This window comes from Salmo trutta, chromosome 17, assembly GCF_901001165.1.
Source record: "Salmo trutta chromosome 17, fSalTru1.1, whole genome shotgun sequence".
Classification (NCBI taxonomy): domain Eukaryota; kingdom Metazoa; phylum Chordata; class Actinopteri; order Salmoniformes; family Salmonidae; genus Salmo; species Salmo trutta.
Genome location: NC_042973.1, coordinates 39,722,067 through 39,748,367, shown reverse-complemented (window position 1 = coordinate 39,748,367; position 26,301 = coordinate 39,722,067). Strand labels below are relative to the sequence as shown.

The 26,301-nt window shown below is 42.5% G+C and overlaps 1 protein-coding gene across 3 annotated transcripts in view; it reads left to right on the top strand.

The window, feature by feature from the left end:
* The window catches only part of eea1 (early endosome antigen 1), a 47,307-nt gene that overhangs the window by 7,528 nt on the left and 13,478 nt on the right, over positions 1-26,301 (top strand). Inside the window, exons 2-16 of one of the 3 annotated variants that reach the window (XM_029696743.1) lie at positions 2,611-2,688; positions 2,837-2,949; positions 3,178-3,232; positions 3,314-3,379; positions 3,648-3,687; positions 3,930-4,034; positions 4,416-4,537; positions 8,567-8,722; positions 11,643-11,657; positions 12,099-12,215; positions 21,449-21,787; positions 22,028-22,177; positions 22,814-22,933; positions 23,275-23,478; positions 25,991-26,191. In XM_029696743.1, the coding sequence (XP_029552603.1) occupies positions 2,611-2,688; positions 2,837-2,949; positions 3,178-3,232; positions 3,314-3,379; positions 3,648-3,687; positions 3,930-4,034; positions 4,416-4,537; positions 8,567-8,722; positions 11,643-11,657; positions 12,099-12,215; positions 21,449-21,787; positions 22,028-22,177; positions 22,814-22,933; positions 23,275-23,478; positions 25,991-26,191 (1,881 nt within the window). Of the gene's footprint in view, positions 1-2,610; positions 2,689-2,836; positions 2,950-3,177; positions 3,233-3,313; positions 3,380-3,647; positions 3,688-3,929; positions 4,035-4,415; positions 4,538-8,566; positions 8,723-11,642; positions 11,658-12,098; positions 12,216-21,448; positions 21,788-22,027; positions 22,178-22,813; positions 22,934-23,274; positions 23,479-25,990; positions 26,192-26,301 lie in introns of those variants that run through there. The other 2 variants (XM_029696744.1, XM_029696745.1) reach the window with 2 other exon arrangements.

Here is a 26,301-nt window from a genome sequence, read left to right as displayed (position 1 = left end):
AAAGCCAGGCAGTCCCATCTTCAGTCAGCTGTTAATTCCAAAAAGTGTGTGTGTATATATATATATATATCTCATTTACATAAGTATTCACACCCCTGAGTCAATACTTTGTAGAAGCACCTTTTGACAGTGATTACAGCTGTGAGTCTTTTAAGAGCTTTCCACACCTGGATTGTGCAACATTTGCCCATTTATTATTAAAAAAATTCTTCAAGCTCCATCAAATTGCTTGTTAATTGTTGCTAGACTACCATTTTCAGGTCTTGCCATAGTCAAAACTGTAACTCGGCCACTCAGGAACATTTACTGTCTTGGTAAGCAACTCCAGTGTAGATTTAGCCTGTTTTAGGTTATTGTCCTGCTGAAAGGTGAATTCATCTGGTGATGCAGACACCACTATGCTTGAAAAAATATGGAGAGTGGTACTCGGTAATGTGTTGTATTGGATTGGCCCCAAACAAAACACTTTGTATTCAGGACAAAAAGTTAATTGTACGATTACTTTAGTGCCTTGTTGCAAACTGGATGCATGTTTTAGAATATTTTCATTCTGTACAGGCTTCCTCTTTTTCACTCTTGTCAATTAGGTTAGTATTGTGGAGTAACTACAGTCCATCCTCAGTTTTCTCCTATCACAGCCATTAACTGTTTCAAAGTCACCATTGATCTCATGGTGAAATCCCTGAGCGGTTTCCTTGCTCTCCGGCAACTGAGTTAGGATTGACGGCTGTAACTTTGTAGTGACTGGGTGTATTGATACACCATCCAAAGTGTCATTCATAACTTCTGCTTTTTAAATTTATTTTACCAATAGGTGCCCTCCTTTGCAAGGAATTGGAAAACCTCCCTGGTCTTTGTGGTTTAATATGTTTGAAATTCACAGCTCGACTGGGGGACCTTACAGATAATTGTATGTGTGCGGTACGAAGATGAGTCATAAAAATCATGTTAACCCTTCTCCTACAACACACACTTGCATCATTAGCAAAATCGAATTAACATAATAAACAAAATTCCCCTTTTAAAGTGTTCGCCTAAAATGACATACCCAAATCTAACTGCCTGTAGCTCAGGGCCTGAAGCAAGGATATGCCCATTCTTGATACCATTTGAAAGGAAACACTTTGAAGTTTGGAAATGTGAAATTAATGTAGGAGAATATAACACATTAGATCTGGCAAAAGATAATACAAAGAAAAAAACATGCGTTCCATCTTTGTGGCCTTTCTCTTGCATTTCAATGTATTATTCCAGTTTGGGTGCAATTTAGATTTTGGCCACTAGATGGCAGCAGTGTGCACGCAAAGTTTTGGACTGATCCAATGAACCATTGTATTTCTGTTCAACATTTTGTGTCAAGACTGCCCAAATGTGCCTAATTGGTTTATTAATACATGTTCAAGTTCATAACTGTGCATTCTCCTCAAACAATAGCATGTTATTCTTTCACTCAGCTTAACAACAATTTAAGCTTTCTGCCCATAACAGATATGTCTATGTCCTGGGAAATGTTCTTGTTACTTACAACCTCATGCTAATCACATTAGCTCACGCTAGCAGAGCTAGAGCGGTGTTTGTCAGACCGTGAGACATCACGAAAATCGGTCTATTCAAGTGAACGTTGAAAGCGTCCGAACAGTTTGGCCTACGAGCTATGATGGCCCCTCTGTGAAAAGATGAGACTCGCACGAACACGATGGTGATTTCCGTTTTGCTCTACGACCCCCACTGAAGTCGGTACAGCCTCTTCTGCCAACATCTGTCAGAGCGTCCGAACAGTTTGGGCTAAAAACTATTATGAGTCTCTCACGAACACGTACATGTCAGTTGTTTTGCTCTTGGACACCCACAAGCTTATTCTGAATTTCCCCGGTAACAGTTTTAAAACAGGAATGAAAGTATATATGGAGATAGTTTAGTGCCTAAAATAAGGGGTTAAATGCATGTTAAAAGTAAATAAATAATGTTCCCTGATCTTTCTTATCTCTCAAATATTGATCAGACAATAAAGAACAATCTAACCTTTAGAATTTTTGGGGGACTGTTTGTTGTTCCATGTTGTAAATCGGTTATTCAATGCATTTCTATGGCCTAATAGCAGTAATGCCAAATGTATATTTTCTTGATACCCTAAGGGGTCATACAATTCCAAATCAAATCGCTAAATGATCCTTGGAATGACATCTTAAAACAAATCCAGATTTTAGCTTAACAGAGGTTTAAATGCTATTGCACACAGTGAGTCCATGCAACTTAGGTGACTTGTTAAGCACATTTTTACTCCTGAACTTACTTAGGCTTGCCATAACGAAGGGGTTGAATACTTATTGACTGAATTTCGCTGTATTTAAATGGTTATTTTATTTTTATGATGGTCTTCATCAATAACCTTCGGTTACATGGTTTTATGGTAATTGTGCCAGCCCTTGTCTAAGCTATTTAGTTTAAGCTAGTGCAACTGTGGAAGAAAATAACATACCAGAGCTGTTCTTCAATACCCATAACATGCCAACGCTACTTGTTTTGGTAGATTTCAGCAAATGGATGGCCTAACAAGATGCCCCCGTCTGTGACTCGCTTTCATTTGACAATGTTTTCTCCCTCCTACAGACTCCTGGGAAAGGAGGCTCTCAGAACTCTGAGTCAGACCAGCCCAGTGCAGACCTCAACAATGACCAGACCTCTGAGGTAACACTTGTCTCATGTAACTCACCTGTCTGACTATTGCCTACCAAAGGGGGAACCCCTGGGCTACTGTACCACTGAACATTAAGCTGTAGGGCCATGATCCCTCTCCTGTATCCTGTAGTCTGATAACATCTATGTCTGTTTGTAGGGGTTCATCTGTCCCCAGTGCATGAAGTCCCACAACTCAGCAGAGGAGCTATTCAAGCACTATGAGCTGTACCACGATTCAGGAGACCAGCCCTCACACACGGGCCCTGGCCGGTAACCACCCCTTTCTTTACTGTTTAACATAAGGGTTATACTTCGTATCTTTTTCCTCCTATGGCCCCTAGTCATAACATTTACCAGGACACCCACACATTTTCTTCTTCCTCAGTCTGTCTTATCCTTATATACTTAGAGTAATTACAAAGTGTTCTATAGAATTACAGATTAATAAAGAACTTTTTTAAAGTACATTTCAGGTAATGTCCTCTCTTTTTTTTTCAGTGAAGACCTTGTGCTTCTCCGGCAAGAGTTGCAAGAACTGCAGACTTCGCTCAAGGTACGAACATACATTTTTGTGAAGAGATGAAATAGATAATTTATTATGTTTATTGACCGCGTGCATGTGTGTGTGATTCAGGAGGAGAAATGGTTCTCTGCGGAGTTGAAGAAGGAACTAGACAAAGTGCAAGGACACCTGAAGCAAGTAATTCCTCTAAGATGACTCATATCAAATAATATCTTAAGACGGCCACTTGCTCAGAAATTAAAGCCCTCCTCAGTTCAAATACATTTTCATGTTTCATGTCGAATTGTACCAGAATGCCTTGGGGGAATTGACATGAAATAAGGATGCGGTAGCAGTCAAGCGATAATAAAATGTCAAACTACAGTCAAATGCATTTTACAGAATGCTGATGCTTGATACAATGCTTAACTGGTATGGTGTGACATCAGTATTCCTCTCTTTTCAGGGTCCACAGAGTGATGGCCAGACAGGATTAGAGGATTCTGGTGAGTGAATTAAGATCATGTTCATTAGGCCCCAAACAGAAGAAAACGTTGAGAAACCAAAAAGTACTTTATGTAATCGTCCAATAAGAAATGTTTGTTTTCATTTTCCCTTGCACAACGTTTTGCTATTGTGTGCTCAAATGAACACGACCCAGTTCTTGAATTCCTATTGTCTCGTTACTTTGATAGCGGATTTCAATCACAGATATTGATGCTCATTCCTTTCCCTTTCCCCCGTGCAGCCTTGGCGATTAAGCTGAACGAGGCGGAGACAGAGACATTCAACATCAAGCAGATGAAAGACCTGTTTGAGCAGAAGGCTGCCCAGCTGGCCACAGATATTGTGGGTTAGTGTGTGGCGGCCATCTTTATATCCAGCTTCAGTGTGGTCGGTGTGACTGGGAGCACTGTGTGTTGCTGGCTGACTGTTGGAAACCACAGTGGATGTTATTCTCCCAACTTCATATCTGGGCCATAATGTGAATCTATTGTATTGTGTTCAGTAGGGAGTCTGAGGTATAGTTAATTTAGCTCCTCTAAAGCTGCTTTGGTTGAACTACGTTTAATTTCACTATTCATTGTGTAAATGTATATTTTTTGGGGGGAAATGGATGTTCCGTAGGCAGGTCGCTGAGGTAAGGGTTAGGATAGAAGATAAATAGACAGATCGATACTTTATTGATTTCTAAAGGGAAATTCAATTTAACTTGTGTTGGTGACCCTGATAGATGTCAAGTCTCGTTATGATGAGGAGAAGAGCCTGAGGGAGGCTGCAGACCAGAGGCTGGCGAACCTGAGCCAGGAGCTGCAGAGAGAGAGGCAAGACAAGGACCGGCTCCACACTGAACTGGTAACTAACAGAGACTGTGTATACACTCTTGGACGTGCATACATAAAACCATACACACACTGTCACGTGTGTGTGTGTGTGTGTATTACAGTTGTCGGAAGTTTACATACACCTTTGCCAAATACATTTAAACTCAGTTTTTCACAATTCCTGACATTTAATCCTAGTAAAAATTTGCGACCAAGCTTTTTCCTGACTGATGTCTTGAGATGTTGCTTCAATATATCCACATCATTTTCATTTCTCATGATGCCATCTATTTTGTGAAGTACACCAGTCTCTTGCAAGCCTCCCCCCTTTTTCCTCCAAACATAACAATGGTCATTATGGCCAAACAGTTCTATTTTTGTGTCATCAGACCAGAGGACATTTCTCCAAAAAGTACAATCTTTGTCCCCATGTGCAGTTGCAAACTGCAGTCTGACTTTTTTATGGCGGTTTTGGAGCAGTGGCTTCTTTCTTGCTGAGTGGCCTTTCAGGTTATGTCGATATAGAACTGGTTTTACTGTGGATATAGATACTTTTGTACCTGTTTCCTCCAGCATCTTCACAAGGTCCTTTACTGTTGTTCTGGGATTGATTTGCACTTTTCGCACCAAAGTACGTTCATCTCTAGGAGACAGAACGCATCTCCTTCCTGAGCGGTATGACGGCTGCGTGGTTCCATGGTGTTTATACTTGCGTACTATTGTTTGTACAGATGAACGTGGTACCTTCAGGCATTTGGAAATTTCTCCCAAGGATGAACCAGACTTGTGGAGGTCTACAATTTTTTGGGCTGATTTCTTTTGATTTTCCCATGATGTCAAGCAAAGAGGCACTGAGTTTGAAGGTAGGCCTTGAAATACATCCACAGGTATACCTCCATTTGACTCATATTATGTCAATTAGCCTATCAGAAGCTTCTATAGCCATGACATAATTTTCTGGAATTTTCCAAGCTGTTTAAAGGCACAGTCAACTTAGTGTATGTAAACTTCTGACCCACTGGAATTGTGATACATTTAATTTTAAGTGAAATAATTTGTTAATTACTTGTCATGCACAAAGTAGATGTCCTAACCGACTTGCGAAAACGGTAGTTTGTTAAGAAGAAATTTGTGGAGTGGTTGAAAAATGAGTTTTAATGACACACTTAGGTTGGTATGTAAACTTTTGACTTCAACTGTGTGTGTGTGTGTGTAGGTGTGTGTGTGCGCGTGTGTATGTATATATATATATATATATATATATATATATATATATATATATATATATATATATATATATATAATATACACACACACACTACCGTTCAAAAGTTTGGGGTCACTTAGAAATTTCCTTGTTTTTGAAAGAAAAGCAATTTTTTTGTCCATTAAAATAATATGAAATTGATCAGAAATACAGTGTAGACATTGTTAATGTTGTAAATGACAATTGTAGCTAGAAACGGCAGATTTTTTTTAATGGAATATCTACATAGGCGTACAGAGGCCCATTACCAGCAACCATCACTCCTGTGTTCCATTTGCACGTTGTGTTAGCGAATCCAAGTTTATAATTTTAAAAGGCTAATTGTTAATATCAAAACCATTTTGCAATTATGTTAGCATAGCTGAAAACTGTTGTGCTGATTTTAAAGAAGCAATAAAACTGGCCTTCTTTAGACTAGTTGAATATCTGTAGCATCAGCATTGGTGGCTTCGATTACAGGCTCAAAATGTGCAGAAACAAAGACCTTTCTTCTGAAACTCGTCAGTCTATTCTTGTTCAAAGAAATGAATGCTATTCCATGCGAGATATTGCCAAGAAACTGAAGATCTGGTACAGCACTGTGTACTACTCCCTTCACAGAACAGCGCAAACTGTCTCTAACCAGAATAGAACGAGGAGTGGGAGGCCCCGGTGCACAACTGAGCAAGAGGACAAGTACATTAGAGTGTCTAGTTTGAGAAACAGACACCTCACATGTCCTCAACCGGCAGCTTCATTAAATAGCACCCGCAAAACACCAGTCTCAATGTCAACAGTGAAGAGGCGACTCCGGGTTGCTGGCTTTCTAGGCAGAGTTGCAAAGAAAAACCCATATCTATATATATTTGCAGGACGGCCACTCCTGCAAATAGAGAGTCAACAGTGAAGAGGCGGCTCCGGGATGCTGGCCTTCTAGGCAGAGTTCCTCTGTCCAGTGTCTGTGTTCTTTTGCCCATCTTAATCTTTTATTTTTATTGGCCAGTCTGAGATATATATATATATATATATACACACACACACACACACACACACACACACACACACACACACACACACATATACACACACACATATATATATATATATATATATATATATATATATATATATATATATATATATATATACACATATTTATATTTGCAGGACGGCCACTCCTGCAAATAGAGAGTCAACAGTGAAGAGGCGACTCTTACACAGCGCTGTACCAGATATATATATATATATTGCTACCAGTTAAAAGTTTGGATACACCTACTTATTCACAGGTTTTTGTTTGTTTACTATTTTCTACATTGTAGAATAATAGTGAAAATATCAAAACTATGAAATAACACAGATGGAATCATGTAGTAAGCAAAAAAGTGTTAAACAAATAAATGTATCTTATATTTGAGTTTCTTCAAAGTAGCCACCCTTTGCCTTGACAGGTTTGCACACTCTTGGCATTCTCTCAGCCAGCTTCATCTGGAATGCTTTTCCAAAGGTCTTGAAGGAGTTCCCACATATGCTGAGCACTTGTTGGCTGCTTTTCCTTCACTCTGTGGAGAGTAGCAACAGTGCTGAAATGTAGCCATTTATTGACAATTTGTGTTACTGTGGACTGACTTTTAGAGATACTTTTGTAACCATTTCCAGCTTTATTTATAGCAACAATTCTTAATCTTAGGTCTTCTGAGATCTCTTTTGTTCGAGGCATGGTTCTTCTCAGGCAATGCTTCTTGTGAATAGCAAACTAAAATTTGCAGGGCAGCTCTAACCAAAATCTCCAGTCTCGTCTCATTGATTGGACTCCTGACTCCAATTAGCTTTTGGAGAAGTCATTATCCTAGGGGTTCACATACTTTTTCCAACCTACACTGGGAATGTTTAAATTATGTATTCAATATAGACAAGAAAAATACAATAATTTGGCTGTTATTAGTTTAAGCATACTGTGTTTGTATATTGTTGTGGCTTAGATGAAGATCAGATAAAAATGTTATGTCATATTTATGCAGAAATCCAGGTAATTCCAAAGGGTTCATATACTTTTTCTTGCCACTGTATATATACATACACACACACACACACACACACGCATACATACAGGTAGGAACCTTTCTACACATACTGTACAGCTATAGACATGTCACAGTGCAAAACCAAACACGCAATGTTATATTTGATTATCGTTTGCTTGTTGCCTAGATTTTAACATACATGCTAGACTATATTTCCTGAGTTTAATTTTCACCTCTTACTCAGTACTTGTTGTTAGTAAACACATTGGATGATGGGCTTTAGTTTCCGTGAAACGCATTTGTCCACAAAGATGACAGCGACTGATAAAGCTAAAAGTGGGTTTCACTGATAAACACCGAAATGAAGCCAATTTGTTGTTGTCGGTTTGGATATCCTGGAGCCTTCATAGATGTATGCTCCTAAAAGGTCCTTTCTTCACTGTTGTTATGGATACATGGAGTTGCACTTTTCATAAGGAATGTCTATTTTGAAAGAGGACTAGAGTTGTCTTAACAGAGTGAAGTGTATGTAACCATGTATTTTATGATAAAGGAAGTTGAACTAGTCATGACTGGGATTGCTGGGGTTACCATCTATTTCTAGGTAGTAAAAATAGAAATGAATGACAATGGAAAACTATGTCGGAGAGGACAGAAACGGCACTTATGATGTTATGAACCTCACCCCAAACCTTTACCCTAACCCTAAAGTGGACCCCTAACCCCTCTTCGCTGCCCCCAAACCTCTTCCCCCTCTGCCTTCACCTCGGATCCTTCTGCTGCCCCCTAGCTGCAGCGGCCAGGAGTGGAGGACGTGGAGGTACTGCAAAAGGAGCTGATTCAGGTGCAGACGTTGATGGACAGGATGACACGTGAGAGGGAGGAGGAGTCAGAACACCTCAAGAGCAAATATGAGCAGCTGCAGGCTGACCACACCAGCTCAGAGGTAAGGCTGCAGGGGGAATGGCACATCTTGCTCTTGGTTTAGTTTTGTGTTACTAGTCCAGTTTTTACTGCTAGTATCTTCACTATTCCTCAGTGCAAGGCAGGCCCAAGGGGTTAGGGCAGCTAGTCAATTAGTGCTTTGGCTCCTCTGTTTTCAGAAGGGCGACTTCAGTAAACATGCTTGTAATCATCTTTACACACACACTGCTCCCGAGTGGCGCAGAGGTCTAAGGCACTGGGTCTCAGTGCAAGAGGCGTCACTACAGACAACCTGGTTAGAATCCAGGCTGTATCACAACCGGCCGTGATCGGGAGTCCCATAAGTCGACTCAGACAGATCCAGCTCACTATCAGATGTTAGTTTAAAATGGAAAATGAATAGGTTCACGCAACAATTTTTTTGTGCATTGATTCGTATTCTTCCCGCATCAGGTCTTTCCACGAATCAAATAAAATCACACCGAATCGTTTCAAACTAAAAGTATCGTTGCTGTATCGTATCTGAGCCCATGTATCTACACTGAACAAAAATAAATGCAACATGTAAAGTGTTGGTCCCATGTTTCATGAGCTGAAATAAAAGATCCCAGAAATGTCCAATACGCACAAAAAAAACGTATTTCTCTCAAAGGTTGTGGACAAATGTGTTTACATCGCTGTTGGTGAGCATTTCTCCTTTGCCAAGATAATCCATCCACCTGACAGGTGTGGCATATCGAGAAGCTGATTAAACAGCATGATCATTACACAGGTGCACCTTGTGCTGGGACAATAAAAGGCCACTCTAAAATGTGCAGTTTTGTCACACAACACAATGCCACAGATGCAATTGGCATGCTGACTGCAGGAATGTCCACCAGAGCTGTTGCCAGAGAATTGAATGTTTATTTCTCTACCATAAACCGCCTCTAATGTAATTTTAGAGAATTGGCTGTATGTCCAACCGGCCTCACAACCGCAGACTATGTGTATGGCGTCGTGTTTGCTGATATCAGCATTGTGAACAGAGTGCCCCATGGTGGGGTTATGGTATGGGCAGGCATAAGCTATGGACAATGAACACAATTGCATTTTATTATTGGCAATTTGAATGCACAGAAATACCGTGACGAGATCCTGAGACGTATTGTGAGGCCCATTTGTTTTATTTTCATGGTATCGATGACCAACAGATGCATATCTGTATTCCCAGTCATGTGAAATTCAGAGATTAGGGCTTAATAAATGTATTTCAATTGACTGATTTCCTTATATGAACTGTAACTCAGTTAAATCTTTGAAATTATTGCATGTTGCGTTTTACGTTTTTGTTCAGTATAGATTCGTATCGAATCGTGCTTGTGAAGAGAGAAGCACATCCCTATCACATACACAGTCAGAAAACTATGTGAATAAGTGAATACAAAAACCAAAGGTTTTATATCCCCTTTAACAATTGTTGAATTGTCACATACTCCATTCACATGGCATTGACATCATACAAGTGTTCTCCAAGTGGATATGAAGTTTTTGTTTAACAACTTCTCAATAAACAGAAAACCTTTACTCTCATTCTACAACCTTTGCCTAGTCGTAAACACTGATTAGACAGTGATTCTCCCTCACCTAGCACCTACACTCAAAAACACGCTCCACATTGGCCACAATAACCTTCATATTCAATGTTTTTGAATAAAGGGAGGCTTGAACTCATGTTCCCAATCCTGCAGTGTCTCTTTGCATACTTAAGTGATATTTCATGCATTATTGAACCCATAAGACTTTGGGAGGAGAAGGAGAAGACTTGCTATGAGTATTTATGACTGTGTTCATCCCAAATGGCACCCTATTCCCTAAATAGTATACTGCTTTTAGGCAGGGCCCTGGTGCACTAAATAGGGAATAGGGTGCTATTTTGGACGCAACCTGTGTCCGCTCCAGGTCCCCCTCAATCTCTCTCGCTCTGCCAGTCCCCACTTCCCATCAATCTCTTCTCTGGACTGCAATACAGACCTCTGGTTGATATATTCAACTGCACAATAAGGGATTGAATGAATACATTTGAATATTAAAAGACTTTGGCTCAGGCTCTTTTTATTTATAATTGTTATTGCGTAATAGCCTTCAGCTGTAATGAATTAACAAGTGCTGCTGTTGTGGTGAGTTAACTGCCTGGGACAGTAGTTTAGAATCCCACTGGTTCTTCTAGGTGACACATCAGCCTCTTGTTTTCTGTTTCAAAAGCAGTCCAAACATAGATAATTAGGCAGAAATATGCTAAATGAGCTTTATACACACACACAAAAACTACTTTTTTAATTGGCTCTCCTAATAGATGACACAACTTGCATCACTTCAGTTTGTAAAAAGCTGAAATATTTTGCATATGAATACATTTCATTGAAGGTCGCTACTGTTAAGGACTCACCTGACCTTTTATAATGGAATAATACATTGTGAATAAATCTCGTAGGTTCATGGGGGTCTTGTCTGGCTCATCCTGTAGTCCTACATGGGCTAGTAGACTACATTACCCATCCACCCCTGTTTTACCTGGGCTTGACCACACCACCCCCTGTCCGCAACCTGTTTTAACTGTGCTAGACTACACTACCCCCATCCACCCCGGCTTTAGTAAATCCACTTAATAACCCCAACTTTGTAACAAAAACAGCCACTTCCTGCTTGCTCACGAGGGTCACCTAGCTGGATGATGTGCAGATTGAATCACTCGTCTTTCAAAGAAAGGTTGGTCATTGATACCTAGTTGGTTGGATGTTGAGATGATTTAAACCAATCGCCTAATCTCTGACCCATTTGCTCAGCTCAACTCTGGTGTTGTTCTATGTGTTGTCTACCAGTGTTTACCTGTCTCTTTCCCTTCCCTTTCTTTTCTTCCACTTCTCCTCACCCAATTCTCCATCATTTCCCCTTGCTTTAAGGTCCGGAAACTGGAGGTAAAAAGCATTCCTTTTTTACTCTGCCCCTTGATTTCCTCACCAGTTTATGGATTAATCAATGTTTCGGTGACAATATGTTTTCAGGAATGTGATTTCTTTCTTTTAGGTATCCCTGCTCCCTGTATGTTTGTTTGTGTTTATGTGACTTCATACCAATTGTGATTCCTTGCTCGGATTGCTCTTCGTTCTGTATGGATGCTCTGTAGCCTTGCTGTCTTGTCTTTTCAAGAATGCCAAGTTGTGGCATGTGAATGCTTTTTTTTTTAAAGTATTTTTTTATTTTATTAATTTGTGCTTAAACCCCCATTGCCGGTGGGTATGTGTAGTCCTCCTGAGTCTGGAGTGTTGACCACTCGACCAGAATCTGGCACATGGCATGTGAATGTTTTTCATGTATACAAAGTAAAGTATCTCACATAGTTTTTGTGTGTGTTCCAGAAGACCATCTCCCAGCTGAAGGCAGAGCTAGAGAAGGGACCTCAGGAGGCAGCCGTGTACACCCAGCAGATTCACCAACTCCAGAGCTCTCTGAACAACCTGCAGCAACAGAGCCAGGTAACACACAATTCCAGAAGACACACACTTTCACACAACTAATACTTCCCTGTGTTTAATCAATGCTCCATCAGTCCATGTCACCACCATCACAAAGTCAGGCGATTTGCCTCCCGTTAAGAAACTTAGTTTGACACATTTACAATCCTAACAACAGATGAAACACTACTCACACGTGCGCTTCCAACTATGGATGTGCCAGCCGAAATAGCAATAGACACTAAGTCCCCAATTTACGGTGACTGCAGTCATTTTAACATGCCTTACCAACTGCCCCTCGCTAAATCGTGATAGCCTTGCCAGGCCATTCTCTAAGTCTCTTAACCCAGCCTCCTCACCCAGCCTCCTCCTCCTCTTCTCACCCAGCCTCCACCCTCTCTATCTCAATGCTCTGCTGTCACCAGCCTGTGGTGAGCTTTCATTGGCAACTTTGACATGTTGACAAAACACACACACACACACACACTCACTCACACACAACCACACAATTAAACCAGCAGGGGGTTCATCTATGTCATATCCCTGCCATGGCAACCTGTCACTTTGGGCTGAAATATGACTGCAGGTAACCGCAGCGACGTGCCCAGTGGGGCTTTCAACTTTAAGGGCCTTTTGTTTTGGTTGCCAGATAGGGATTATTCCCCCTGTGTCAGGCGTGTTGGTCGTGCTGCCGGCACAGCTGCTGTCTGTTCCCCAAGTAAGTCTCTGGGAGAGTAGGGAGCTGGAATACAGCCCACCACGGAACCCCCACCCGAGCTCACTTGAAAAAGAGATGTACATCGCAATTTGACTTCCCTGGCTAAATAAAAGATAAATAAATAACAATAAGGAAGCGATTGTGGGATAAATAACGTGATTTTCCGGTTCCGGTGGCATCCATTGAAATGGGTGACTTTCCTGTGGCTTTCTTTTGCAAAATAGCTATGAATAAAGAAACTTATTTTCAAAGAATTGTCAACATCTAACACAATATTAAGGTGTGGGATGTTCACTGTATTACAATGAACAACTAGCAGGTCTATTTTGCTCCAGCAGCTAACATAATCTGTTCGTTCACAATTCACCTGTGGGGAAAATGGTGGTTCTCAACACCCGACAACAGGAGTCCGAGAGATTGTTTGTGAGGAAATTACATCTCCCCTCAACTTGCAATTAAAACCGGTAAATGAATCTCTCGTACTGCTCACTTCTAAAGTGGATACCTACTCAACTAAAGTGGAACATTTTGGAGACCGTAGCCAATGTGACAGAGGGGCAACTCCATGACCTCGAAACAGCGTGAAAGTAATCTATCTCCTAAAAAAGACAACAATCACTCAAATCATTCATGTAAATTCAATGTGCGGGTCACAGGACTGGAAACTGGTGTGGACACAGGAAACCCAACTTCCTTCATGAGCAATCTTTTCTATGAACAGTTTGGGCAGGGGAAGCTGGGTCCCATGCCGCTGATAAACATTGCGCACCACACGTGTCCTCCACAACGGATCTGTGTATGATTGTACGAATCCACAGTTTTGAAGTCAAACTTTTTTTAATTAATTTTTTATTTCACCTTTATTTAACCAGGTAGGCTAGTTGAGAACATGTTCTCATTTGCAACTGCGACCTGGCCAAGATAAAGCGTAGCAATTCGACACATACAACAACACAGAGTTACACATGGAATAAACAAAACATACAGTAGAACAAAAGAAAACAAAAAGTCTATATACAGTGAGTGCAAATGAGGTAAGTTAAGGGAGTTAAGGCAATAAATAGGCCATGGGGGCGAAGTAATTACAATATAGCAATTAAACACTGGAATGGTAGATGTGCAGAAGATGAATGTGCAAGTAGAGATACTGGGGTGCAAATGAGCAAGATAAATAAATAAATAAATACAGTATGGGGATGAGGTAGGTAGATAGATGGGCTGTTTACAGATGGGCTATGTACAGGTGCAGTGATCTGTGAGCTGCTCTGACATCTGGTGCTTAAAGCTAGTGAGGGAGATATGAGTCTCCAGCTTCAGAGGTTTTTGCAGTTCGCTCCAGTCATTGGCAGCAGAGAACTGGAAGGAAATACGACCAAAGGAGGAATTGGCTTTGGGGGTGACCAGTGAGATATACCTGCTGGAGCGCGTGCTACGAGTGGGTGCTGCTATGGTGTACAGTGAGCTGAGATAAGGCGGGGCTTTACCTAGCAGAGATTTGTAGATAACCTGTAGCCAGTGGGTTTGGCGACAAGTATGAAGCGAGGGCCAACCAACGAGAGCGTACAGGTCGCAGTGGTGGGTAGTGTATGGGGCTTTGGTGACAAAACGGATGGCACTGTGATAGACTGCATCCAATTTGTTGAGTAGAGTGTTGGAGGCTATTTTATAGATGACATCACCGAAGTCGAGGATCGGTAGGATGGTCAGTTTTACGAGGCTATGTTTGGCAGCATGAGTGAAGGATTCTTTGTTGCGATTCTAGATTTAAGATTTAATTTTGGATTGGAGATGCTTAATGTGAGTCTGGAAGGAGAGTTTACAGTCTAACCCGGCACCTAGGTATTTGTAGTTGTCCACGTATTCTAAGTCAGAGCCGTCCAGAGCAGTGATGCTGGACGGGCGAGCAGGTGCGGGCAGTGATCGATTGAATAGCATGCATTTAGTTTTACTTGCGTTTAAGAGCAGTTGGAGGCCACGGAAGGAGAGTTGTATGGCATTGAAGCTCATCTGGAGGTTAGTTAACACAGTGTCCAAAGAGGGGCCAGAAGTATACAGAATGGTGTCGTCTGCGTAGAGGTGGATCAGAGAATCACCAGCAGCAAGAGCGACATCATTGATGTATACAGAGAAGAGAGTCGGCCCGAGAATTGAACCCTGTGGCACCCCCATAGAGACTGCCAGAGGTCCGGACAACAGGCTCTCCGATTTGACACACTGAACTCTATCAGAGAAGTAGTTGGTAAACCAGGCGAGGCAATCATTTGAGAAACCAAGGCTGTCGAGTCTGCCAATAAGAATGTGGTGATTGACAGAGTCGAAAGCCTTGGCCAGGTCGATGAATACGGCTGCACAGTAATGTCTCATATCGATGGCGGTTATGATGTCGTCTAGGTCCTTGAACGTGGCTGAGGTGCACCTGTGACCAGATCTGAAACCAGATTGAATAGCGGAGAAGGTACGGTGGGATTCAAAATGGTCGGTAATCTGTTTGTTAACTTGGCTTTCGAAGACCCTAGAAAGACAGGGTAGGATAGATATAGGTCTGTAGCAGTTTGGGTCTAGAGTGTCACCCTCTTTGAAGAGGGGGATGACCGCTGCAGCTTTCCAGTCTTTTGGAATCTCAGACGATACGAAAGAGAGGTTGAACAGGCTAGTAATAGGGGTTGCAACAATTTCGGCAGATAATTTTAGAAAGAGAGGGTCCAGATTGGGGAAACGGGGAACTGCTGAATCAGAGGGCGACCTACAAGGTGAGATCCCAGCTACAAGCTGAGATGTGGCTTCATCCACCCGACAAAACTCATCTTGACCTTCTAGAATACAACACACATGTTTTCCACTGCCAAGGAGACTTAAGACTTCTTCAAAAAGTACATCAAGCCCAAAACACAAGGGGACGAACCGACAGATCTAGGCTAACCCCAATTATTCAGGTACGCTTTCCATGCACAATCACACAGTCTAGCCTATGACTATGACGCTGCCCTCAGCTTAAGACGATGAAGAAACCCCCTCAATTGGGCAAAAGGAACACTTAAAAAAAAAAGTATTCCCTATTGTCCAGGACATTTGAACAATGATGACGCCACGCCCATGAATAAACAATGGCCAATCTATTGAAGTGTCATACAGACTGGGGCTGCTTCCTTGTGGGGTAGAGCGCATTGCTTCCCTATGCTCTAAATATGGCAATATAAATTGGAAGCTATTCCCCTACAATGTTTATTGTGCTACTGTTTAGGATAGATGGCCAGTCCTATATGGGCTACCACACAATTCCTTTATTTTATGTTGATGGCTGTCCCCCTCCGTTTACGCTAATGAATTTATCTCCCAGGGAGGACTTGGCCTAAAGGCCACAATTAATTATTGTGAAGATTTAGATTATAGACTGCATTTCTTGCACATACCATTATTATATATTTATTTTTTTACATAGTATAGAGCACTTAAATGCATAATACCAATTGAGGGTTAATTTATGTTTAATGCCATTTAAACCATATTGTTAATAATAATGAGGACAATGAATCAGGATTGTTGTACGAGCAAATACTCTTATTTGACGGTTTAGGCTTGCATACCTGTGTATACCTGTTACAGTGCATTTGGAAAGTATTCAGACCTCTTGAGTTTTTCCACGTTTTCTTACATAACAGCCCTATTCTAAAATGTATTCAATAATTGTTTTTCCTGGCACCATCCCTACGGTGAAGCATGGTGGTGGTGGCAGCATCATGCTGTGGGGATGTTTTTCACCGGCAGGGATTGGGAGACTAGTCAGGATCGAGGGAAAGATGAACGGAGCAAAGTGTAGAGAGATCCTTGATGAAAACCTGCTCCAGAGTGCTCACGACCTCAGATTGGGGCCAAGGTTCACCTTCCAACAGGACAACAACCCTAAGCACACAGCCAAGACAATGTAGCAGTGGCTTTGGGACAAGTCTCTGAATGTCCTTGAGTTGCCCAGCCAGAGCCCGGACTCGAAGCCGATCGAACATCTCTGTAGAGACCTGAAAATAGCTGTTGAGCGACGCTCCCCATCCAACCTGACAGAGCTTGAGAGGATCTGCAGAGAAGAATGGGAGAAACTCCCCAAATACAGGTGTGCCAAGCTTGTAACGTCATACCCAAGAAGACTCGAGGCTGTAATCGCTGCCAAAGGTGATTTAACAAAGTACTGAGTAAAGGGTCTGAATACTTATGTAAATGTGAAGGGTCTGAATACTTTCCAAATGCACTGTACATAAACTCAGCAAAAAAAGAAACGTCCTCTCACTGTCAACTGTGTTTATTTTCAGCAAATTTAACATGTGTAAATATTGGTATGAACATAACAAGATTCAACAACTGAGACATAAACTGAACAAGTTCCACAGATGTGACTAACAGAAATGGAGTAATGTGTCACTGAACAAAGGGGGGGTCAAAATCAAAAGTAACAGTCAGTATCTCGTGTGGCCACCAGCTGCATTAGTACTGCAGTGCATCGCCTCCTCATGGACTGCAACAGATTTGCCAGTTCTTGCTGTGAGATGTTACCCCACTCTTCCACCAAGACACGTGCAAGTTCCCGGACATTTCTTGGGGGAATGGCCCTAGCCCTCACCCTCCGTTCAAACAGGTCCCAGAAGTGCTCAATGGGATTGAGATCTGGGCCCTTCGCTGGCCGTGGCAGAACACTGACATTCCTGTCTTGCAGTAAGTCACACACAGAATGGCTGGTGGCATTGTCATGCTGGAGGGTCATGTCAGGATGAGCCTGCAGGAAGGGTATCACATGAAGGTGGAGGATGTCTTCCCTGTAATGCACAGCGTTGAGATTGCCTGCAATGACAACAAGCTCAGTCCGATGATGCTGTGACACCGCCCCAGACCATGACAGACCCTTCACCTCCAAATTGATCCCGCTCCAGAGTACAGGCCTCGGTGTAACGCTCATTCCCTCAACGATAATCGTGAATCCGACCATCACCCCTGGTGAGACAAAACTGCGACTCGTCAGTGAAGAGCACTTTTTTGCCAGTCCTGTCTGGTCCAGCGACGGTGGGTTTGTGCCCATAGCCGTTGTTGTCTGGTGAGGACCTGCCTTACAACAGGCCTACAAGCCCTCAGTCCACCCTCTCTCAGCCTATTGGGGACAGTCTGAGCACTGATGGAGGGATTGTGCGTTCCTGGTGTAACTCGGGCAGTTGTTGTCATCCTGTACCTGTCCCGCAGGTGTGATGTTCGGATGTATCGATCCTGTGCAGGTGTTGTTACACGTGGTCTGCCACTGCGAGGACGATCAGCTGTCTGTCCTGTCTCCCTGTAGCGCTGTCTTAAGCGTCTCACAGTACGGACATTGCAATTTATTTCCCTGGCCATATCTGCAGTCCTCATGCCTCCTTGCAGCATGCCTAAGGCATGTTCACGCAGATGAGCAGGGACCATGAGCATCTTTCTTTTGGTGTTTTTCAGAGTCAGTAGAAAGGCCTCTCTAGTGTCCTAAGTTTTCATAACTGTGACCTTAATTGCCTACTGTCTGTAAGCTGTTAGTTTCTTAACGACCGTTCCACAGGTGCATGTTCATTAATTGTTTGGTTCATTGAACAAGCATGGGAAACAGTGTTTAAACCCTTTACAATGAAGATCTGTGACATTATTTGGATTTTTACGAATTATCTTTGAAAGACAGGGTCTTGAAAAAGGGTTGTTTGTTTTTTTGCTGAGTTTACACACAAACACATACACACTGTTACAGGCTTTGGTGTTTGTTTTGCTCCGTATTTTTTTTAACTCTCTATCCTAAGTTGTTGTGGGTTTTTCTTTTAGTTTGTCTTTTTGGAGGCAAAAAATAAAAAAACCTTTCTAGTGGCTTTGCCAACGTTCAGCGGGCACCCACATGGTTGCCTTTCAGGACCCCTTCTGAACAACTTTCTGTTTTGTTTGTTAGTTCCTTTTGTTGTGAGTGACATTTTTGAGTTTGTCTTCTGGGAATGTCTCACACACACACACACACACACACACACACACACACACACACACACACACACACACACACACACACACACACACAGTGAGCTCTAAAAGTATTGGGACACTGACATTTTTTGTTGTTTTGGCTCTGTTCTCCAGCACTTTGGATTTGATACATGACTGTGGAATTATATAATGACTGAGGTTAAAGTGCAGACTGTCCGCTTTAATTTGAGGGTATTTTCATCCATACCGGGTTAACCGTTTAGAAATGATATAACATTTGCACATAGTCCCCCCCATTTTAGGGGACCAAAAGTATTGGGACAAATTCACTTTTGTGAATAGTAAATAGTTAAGCATTTGGTCCCATGTTCATAGCACTCAATGACTACATCAAGCTTTGATGCATTTGCTGTTTGTTTTGGGTATTTCAGATTATTTTGTGCCCAATAGAAATGAATGGTAAATAATGTATTGTGTCATATTGAAGTCACTTTAATTGTAAATAAGATCAGAATATTTCTAAACACTTCTACATTAATATGGATACTACCACGATTACGAATAATCCTGAATGAATCATGACTGATGAGTGAGAGGTATACTGGGGCAGCATGTAGCCTAGTGGTTAGAGCATTGGGTCGGTAACCGAAAGGTTGCTAGATCGAATCCCTGAGCTGACAAGGTACAAATCTGTCGTTCTGCCCCCGAACAAGATAGTTAACCCACTGTTCCTAGGCCATCATTGTAAATAAGAATTTGTTCTTAACTGACTTGCCTAGTTAAATAAAGGTTAAATAAAAAATTCAAAAATACGCACAAATACAGTATCAAGACATGCTAGTTTCTGTAGAGATAAATCAGATCAATACTGAACTGTGCGATGTAGTAGGGAGTTGTAGTTTCCAACAGGCCCATATTCTACATAGTTTAGCGTAGAAAATGTGGTAATTAACTACAATGACCATAATCCATTGCGTGCCAGCTTAAACTTGTCCAGTCTGTGCGGAGCAGAGACTGAGGAGGGAACCGTGATACATTTTTTTAGAATTGAACCGAAACCAAACCGACCTCAAAGTACTAATCGCTCAGCACTACTGACAACCAACCTGAGTTCCTAGGCGGAGTGGAAAACATGTTTTCCGGATGCGGTGGGTTGGACAGACGGCTGGGGGGAATGGGATGGGGAGTCTGAAGTGTAGGCCCACCTCTATTTTTCTTTACATACCAATTTTATTATTATGAAATCCTGTTTGATCAATATGATGATTTCTGTGTGTATTTTTTATTTTGAGTGCCAGCCAATGCGTACATGTTATATAAACTGAATATATTCATTTATATTTGACCTGTAATATTTGAATCCGGCCTACTGCCCTATGATACAACCTCTCTCGATCTTTCCCAACTTGTCATTTTCGCCCTATCTGTTCAGGAAAGTCTGAAAATACCTTTACAAATATTTATAAAATCAAAGACGGGAGGACAGAGGAAAGTTCAGGAGAAACAGAGAGAAGAGGTGGATACTGGATAGAGTGAAACAACGAGGGAGGGGAGGAAAGAGGTAGAGAAAGAAAATATGCATAAAGACAGGAGACTGCGAGAAATCAGGGAGATATCAACCAAGGTCGAAACAAGGACATGGAAGGAGAGGGATGGACAGAGGGGTTGGAAAAAAGTTGAAGAGGGAGCGATAGAGCCACTCGTAAACTAGGCTCAGCTGCTGTGGGACCGGAGGGGAAAAAGATCAGTGTCGGGCATTTTCTATGTCCCAGTCATGTCCCCCAGTTGCCAGCACTGTCGTTCACACCATTGTATTATATATCATTGCCCTTGTGCCAAGTTTACTGCATAGACACACCTGCCAGACACACACACACACACACACACACACACACACACACACACACACACACACACACACACACACACACACACACACACACACACAGACAGCCCAGTATTCAAGTTCCTGTCGTAGAACGTATTCCTCTGGAATATAATTCCAGCCCCCTCTGCAGGTCTGTAGGGATGCAGTGTTCTTTTCAGAGGTTGAACGACCAATGTCACTATGATACGTGAGAAGGTATCTGTACATTTAGTTTTGTTTAACAGGAACTGAGCTGTTAATTAGAGTCCTGTTAAATTGATCCTAATTTCCTCACTTTAGTCAACATCTCTCAATGTCAAATATTTTAAGGAGCTGTGTGTATAACACTTTCCATTACATTTAGTTTTTCTATTACACATGACCTTGAAATCAGAAGCGGGAAGGTTCTTACGCCCTTTAGCAGATTGCCCCTCATGTTTATCCGTTCAGATTATCCGTTTCTGTCTTTCAAAACATTCTGAAACACCAGTTCTCTTCACAACCTGTTAATATATGCCATTTAGCTGACTTTTATCCAAAGCAACTTACGTAACTTATGTTAGCGTATACATCTATGCGTTTGTGATGATCTCTGCCGGAGTTGTACCCATGACCTTGGTGTTGCTAGCGCCATCGTCTTACCGACGGAGCCGCACAGGACCGTAATCACTAGCTAATCACTTTACCCCCTCTGGTTCCCTCCAGCTGCTTTCAGAGAAGCTGCTGCGCAGGGAGAAGGAGTTTCAGGAGCTGGAGGAAGGCCTGAGGGCCGAGCAGGTCTCCAAGAAGACAGCCCAGGCCAGCCTGCACCAGAGGGAGCTGGAGGTGCAAGAGCTCCAGGCCCGGGCAGTGGGTGCCGAGGCCAGCCTGCAGAGAGCCCAGGCAGAGCTGGGGGAGCGGGGGGAGGAAGCCGAGAGGCTCCGAAGGGAGGTGGCTGAGCTGGAGGCCAAGCACAGGGAGGTCAAGACTGAGAGGAAGCAGCTGCAGCAGCAGAGGGAGGAGAGGGAGAGCCAGGGCCTGGCGCAGCAGAGTGAGATCTGCCAGGTTAGTGAGTAACACATGCTCACGGTCAGACACCAAAAACGTACGTGTCAGACTCTCACACATGCCTATAAACACACACACACACACACGTGCGCGAGTGAGCGACGCGCACAGGTAAACTTGTGCACACACACACATAGGTCAGACACACAAGTCTTTGCTTATCAATGATACTGTATATTAGGTATAAGCCTCCCTCTTCTTTCCATCCTCTTCCTCCCCTCCTCCTCTGTGTTGTAGCTGCATGCTAAGCTGCTGGAGGCGGAGCGGCAGCTGGGGGAGGTGCATGGCCGTCTGAAGGAGCAGAGGCAGCTCTCTGGGGAGAAACTGAAGGACCGCGAGCAACAAGGCGCCGACCTGCAGATCAAACTGTCTCGCTCAGAGGAACAGGTAGGGACACCACATGAATTTCGTATAGGATGGGTATAGACAGAATTACTGGAACGGACATTCCCATTTAAAGGGATACTTAGGGATTTTGGCAATGATCCCCAGAGGCAGATGAACCTGTGGATACCATGTGTATGTCTCTGTGTACAGTATGAAGGAAGTTAGAGTTTTGCGAGCCAATGCTAACTAGCGTTAGCGCAATGACTGGAAGTCTATGGGTATCTGCTACAGACTTCCAGTTATTGCGCTAACGCTAGTTAGCAATTGCGCTAGCGCTAGTTAGCAACTTCCTTCAAACCGCACACAGAAACATACAAATGGTATCCACAAGTTAATCTGAGTAGATAAAGGGCCTCATTGCCAAAATCCCAAAGTATCCCTTTAAATCCATGTTCTCTGATGGGTGGACCAGCGGTCATATTGACCATGTATTTTTATGGGAGCGGTAGAGTTGAACAGAGACCGATACTGTTATATGATGGATATGGACATAGGAGGACCCAGGATTGTTGCACAAGGTCCTTTATAGATTGGCCTGCCTATTAAAAGTGACTCTCTGTAGGTGGGGGTTTAGAATGAGGCCATAAACAGAGGTACTGTATTGGGTTTGACCTCTGCATGTGTGTCTTGCTTTAGTTGAAGGAGAACAGCAGTAAGACATTGGACCTGCAGCACCAGCTGGAGAAAGCTAAGCAGCAACACCAGGAGCTCCAGGGCCTGCAGCAGAACACTAACACCAAGCTGCGAGAGGCACAGGTACTACCGGACATGTCAACGTAGCAGTTCAAGAAAAGTATTTTGTCAGTACAACTCACCTCTTTCACTGTGTGTATAGTAGAACCTATGTGAAGTGATGCTCAGCACCAGAAAACCCACCACACATTAGTACAAGGTCACATTTACTAGGGCACACCTTAGCAAAACAGAAAACAACATGTCTTGTTGGACAAGCCCATGTCGTCCCACCCTGTTTCAGTCAATTTCTTTTCCTGTCTGACGCCTAATGAACATGACTAACGACTTCTGCTTAGAAAGTGCTTCAGACAACACGTTTGTTTGACTCTTCTCCCTCTGCCGCTTTGTCCCTGTCCTGTTAGAATGACCTGGAGCAGGTGCTGCGTCAGATCGGGGACAAGGACCAGACGATCCAGAACCTGGAGGCCCTGCTGCAGAAGACCAAGGACAGCGTGAGTCAGCTGGAGGCTGAGAGGGAGGACCTGGTGGCCAAGATCCAGGCCGGGGAGGGAGAGACTGCCGTGCTCAACCAGCTTCAGGAGAAGAACCACACACTACAGACACAGGTAGGGCTGGGCGGTAAACCGTATTTTACTATATACGGTATTGATGCACGGACCGGTTTGGATATTTACTTTACCTCACATAACATTATTTCAATGTTTGGTTTGTTAAATGTAATATACATGTAATAACTGAGTGATGAAACAAAACAAAAAAAGGGTGGCAATCTTCTGTTCTTACCGCCAGTAAGAAACTAACAGTAGAGAACTGCTAATGTGCTAGCAAGAGCTGCACACATGTACTTTTTTGTCATGAATAGTGTCTGTGAGGCAGCGCTGGTGCCAAAAGCACCATAGAAATCAGCACAATGCCCCTTGTGGCGAAAGTAAGAACTGCCATTGAATCCATAAAAAAAAGACTATTTAACAGTGTAAAACAATCAGCAGAAAGAATGTATCATGCACTACTCATGAAGCATATTTAGAACGTTTAAAAAAAAAAAGAGACAAATATCGTAATATGATAATTTGGCCATATCGCCCTGCCCTAGACGCAGGTACAAGCAAGACCCACGTGCCCACATGCACAGACAGACGTGTACGCACACACAAAACAGAGCACACACGTAATGCAGTACGATGAACCGTAGAGGTGTGTTGTTCCGTTAATGTGCATAGGTGTAAATTCATCCAGTGTAGATACGTATAGATTGAATGTGGATTACTGTTGAGGTGCTATTTGGGTTGTTAATTAGATTCATTCCGACATTTCTTAATTTCTTTGAACTTTTTGGATTATGTGTGTTGTTTTGTATTACTGCACTGTTGGAGCTAGAAAACACAAGCATTTCACTGCGCCTGCGATAACATCTGCAAATCTGTGTATCGAACCAATAAACTTTGATTTGCTTTGAGGTAGTGTTAAAAGAACACTACTGATGTGATCCAATGTACCACAGTAAAAACATACAGTAGCCTAATCCAGGGGCGAAAATCTGATATCAACTTTGGAGGGGACAATTACATGAAATTTTCTCAAGAGCAATTCCTGAGGGGGACACCAAAAGTAGTGCTGTAACACATAGCCTACATTGTAATATGGTAAATGTATATTGAGGAACCAAAGAAATAAGGTGTTTGCCGTACTCCTAACTACCGGTACCCAAAACTACACAACTAATCACAACAGCAATACCATTGCCTTTAACAAATCTTAGTTCAGTCACCAGTTTAAGTTGTGGGGGTATCCATGGCATTTTCCAATTATGTTCCTATTTTACAAGTCAAAAAAATTGAGAACCTTTCTGTCTTTTTGTTTGTTGCCAAACAAAGACTCAACAAACTTACCTGAGACTCCCTGTCTCTGCCAGTCTGTCCCTGCATATCTGTCCCCAACTCTGCTGTCTGTGTGCCATCTGTTGCCTGCTCTGCCTAATGACATCATTGTGAAACATTTCCATTAGAATTTCATTTCTTTCTTATGAACATTTTATCAACTAGTCTTTGAGATATTAGGCTACTAGGGTTCTTACTATGCGTTTTGGTGTATTGAAAAATACTCTGATGTCCGTCTTTTATTTTTCTGCCATTTTTCTACCTGGCTGGCTGGCTGGCTACACACACAGTGTGTAGGTTATTTACAGTAGGAGATGGGCTTCTATCATCTTCTATCATTCTATTTGGGCTTCGATCTAAAAGGTAGCTAACAAATGTGAAACGGATTAAAATGACAAGAGTTGACAGCTGTATGAGTTCACCATTTACACAACATATGCTGCAACCTTTTGTAATTTTAACAGTTTGTTTCATATTGGCTGGCTTCCAACAATAGCTGAATTTGCAAAGCTAGCGAGCACCAATTCAGTTTCAGTGGTGTTTGCTATAATCTTTGCTACCCGGGTTAAATAAAGGGGAAATAAAATAAATAAATAAAAGTTCACTTACGACAATTTAGCTTTTGCAACGAGACCATTAAATATATTTAAGACAATGGTAGAAGAGAGTGTAGTTCTGTTCAGTTTGGATTTCAGTTTATCGCTAACCTTATCACAGGGACTTTGAAGCACTAACTTACATCATCTGCATGCTGATTCCATTTTTGACGAGGCCACATAAATGGAATAGGTACTAGCTAGCTTAATAGTTAATATTTGCGCGCTAGCTCTGCATATTCAGCTAGTGTGTGTGCGCGATTGACTGGATTAACCTCACGTCAGTTACGTGCATTGAGTGCCTTTCAGACAGTAGATACGACCCCTCTGTTACGGAGCAAGCTAAGGAACTGGCAGTGGATCAAACCATTGTGAGGCAAAGGGCGGGGGGTTGCAATCTTTTGAAACTTAAAAACGCGCTATTAAGTGTCTATAATCAGCACAATTGCTTTCATTGCGTATTATTAATATTATTTAAATTACATAGTTATGTTTCAGTGATATATTGGGGGGGACAAATCATATTTTTCCCAGGATGGGGGGGGTCGTGTCCCCCCCGTCCCCCCGGGATTTCCGCCCCTGGCCTAATCATGATCTGAGAAATAACTAATTGTCTTGCTATCTTTCTGTTTTGGGGGCTATAGGTCACACACCTGACAGACAAACTGAAGAACCAATCGGAGAGCCACAAGCAGGCCCAGGACAACCTCCACAAGCAGGTGCAGGAGCAGAAGACCTTCCTGCGGGCGACACAGGACCAAGCCCAGGCTGTGGAGACCTCTATAAAGGAAGTGAACACCCAGCTGACCGAGAGCAGGGAGAAGGTGGCCCAACTGGACACACAGGTAGGGTGAATGGACTTATGGCTGGATAAATATTCTACCTCCCCCTTTATCCTTGATTGGAGAGAGGCACAGACAGAAGTGGCCAAGCTGGGGGTCGAAACCCCATCGCC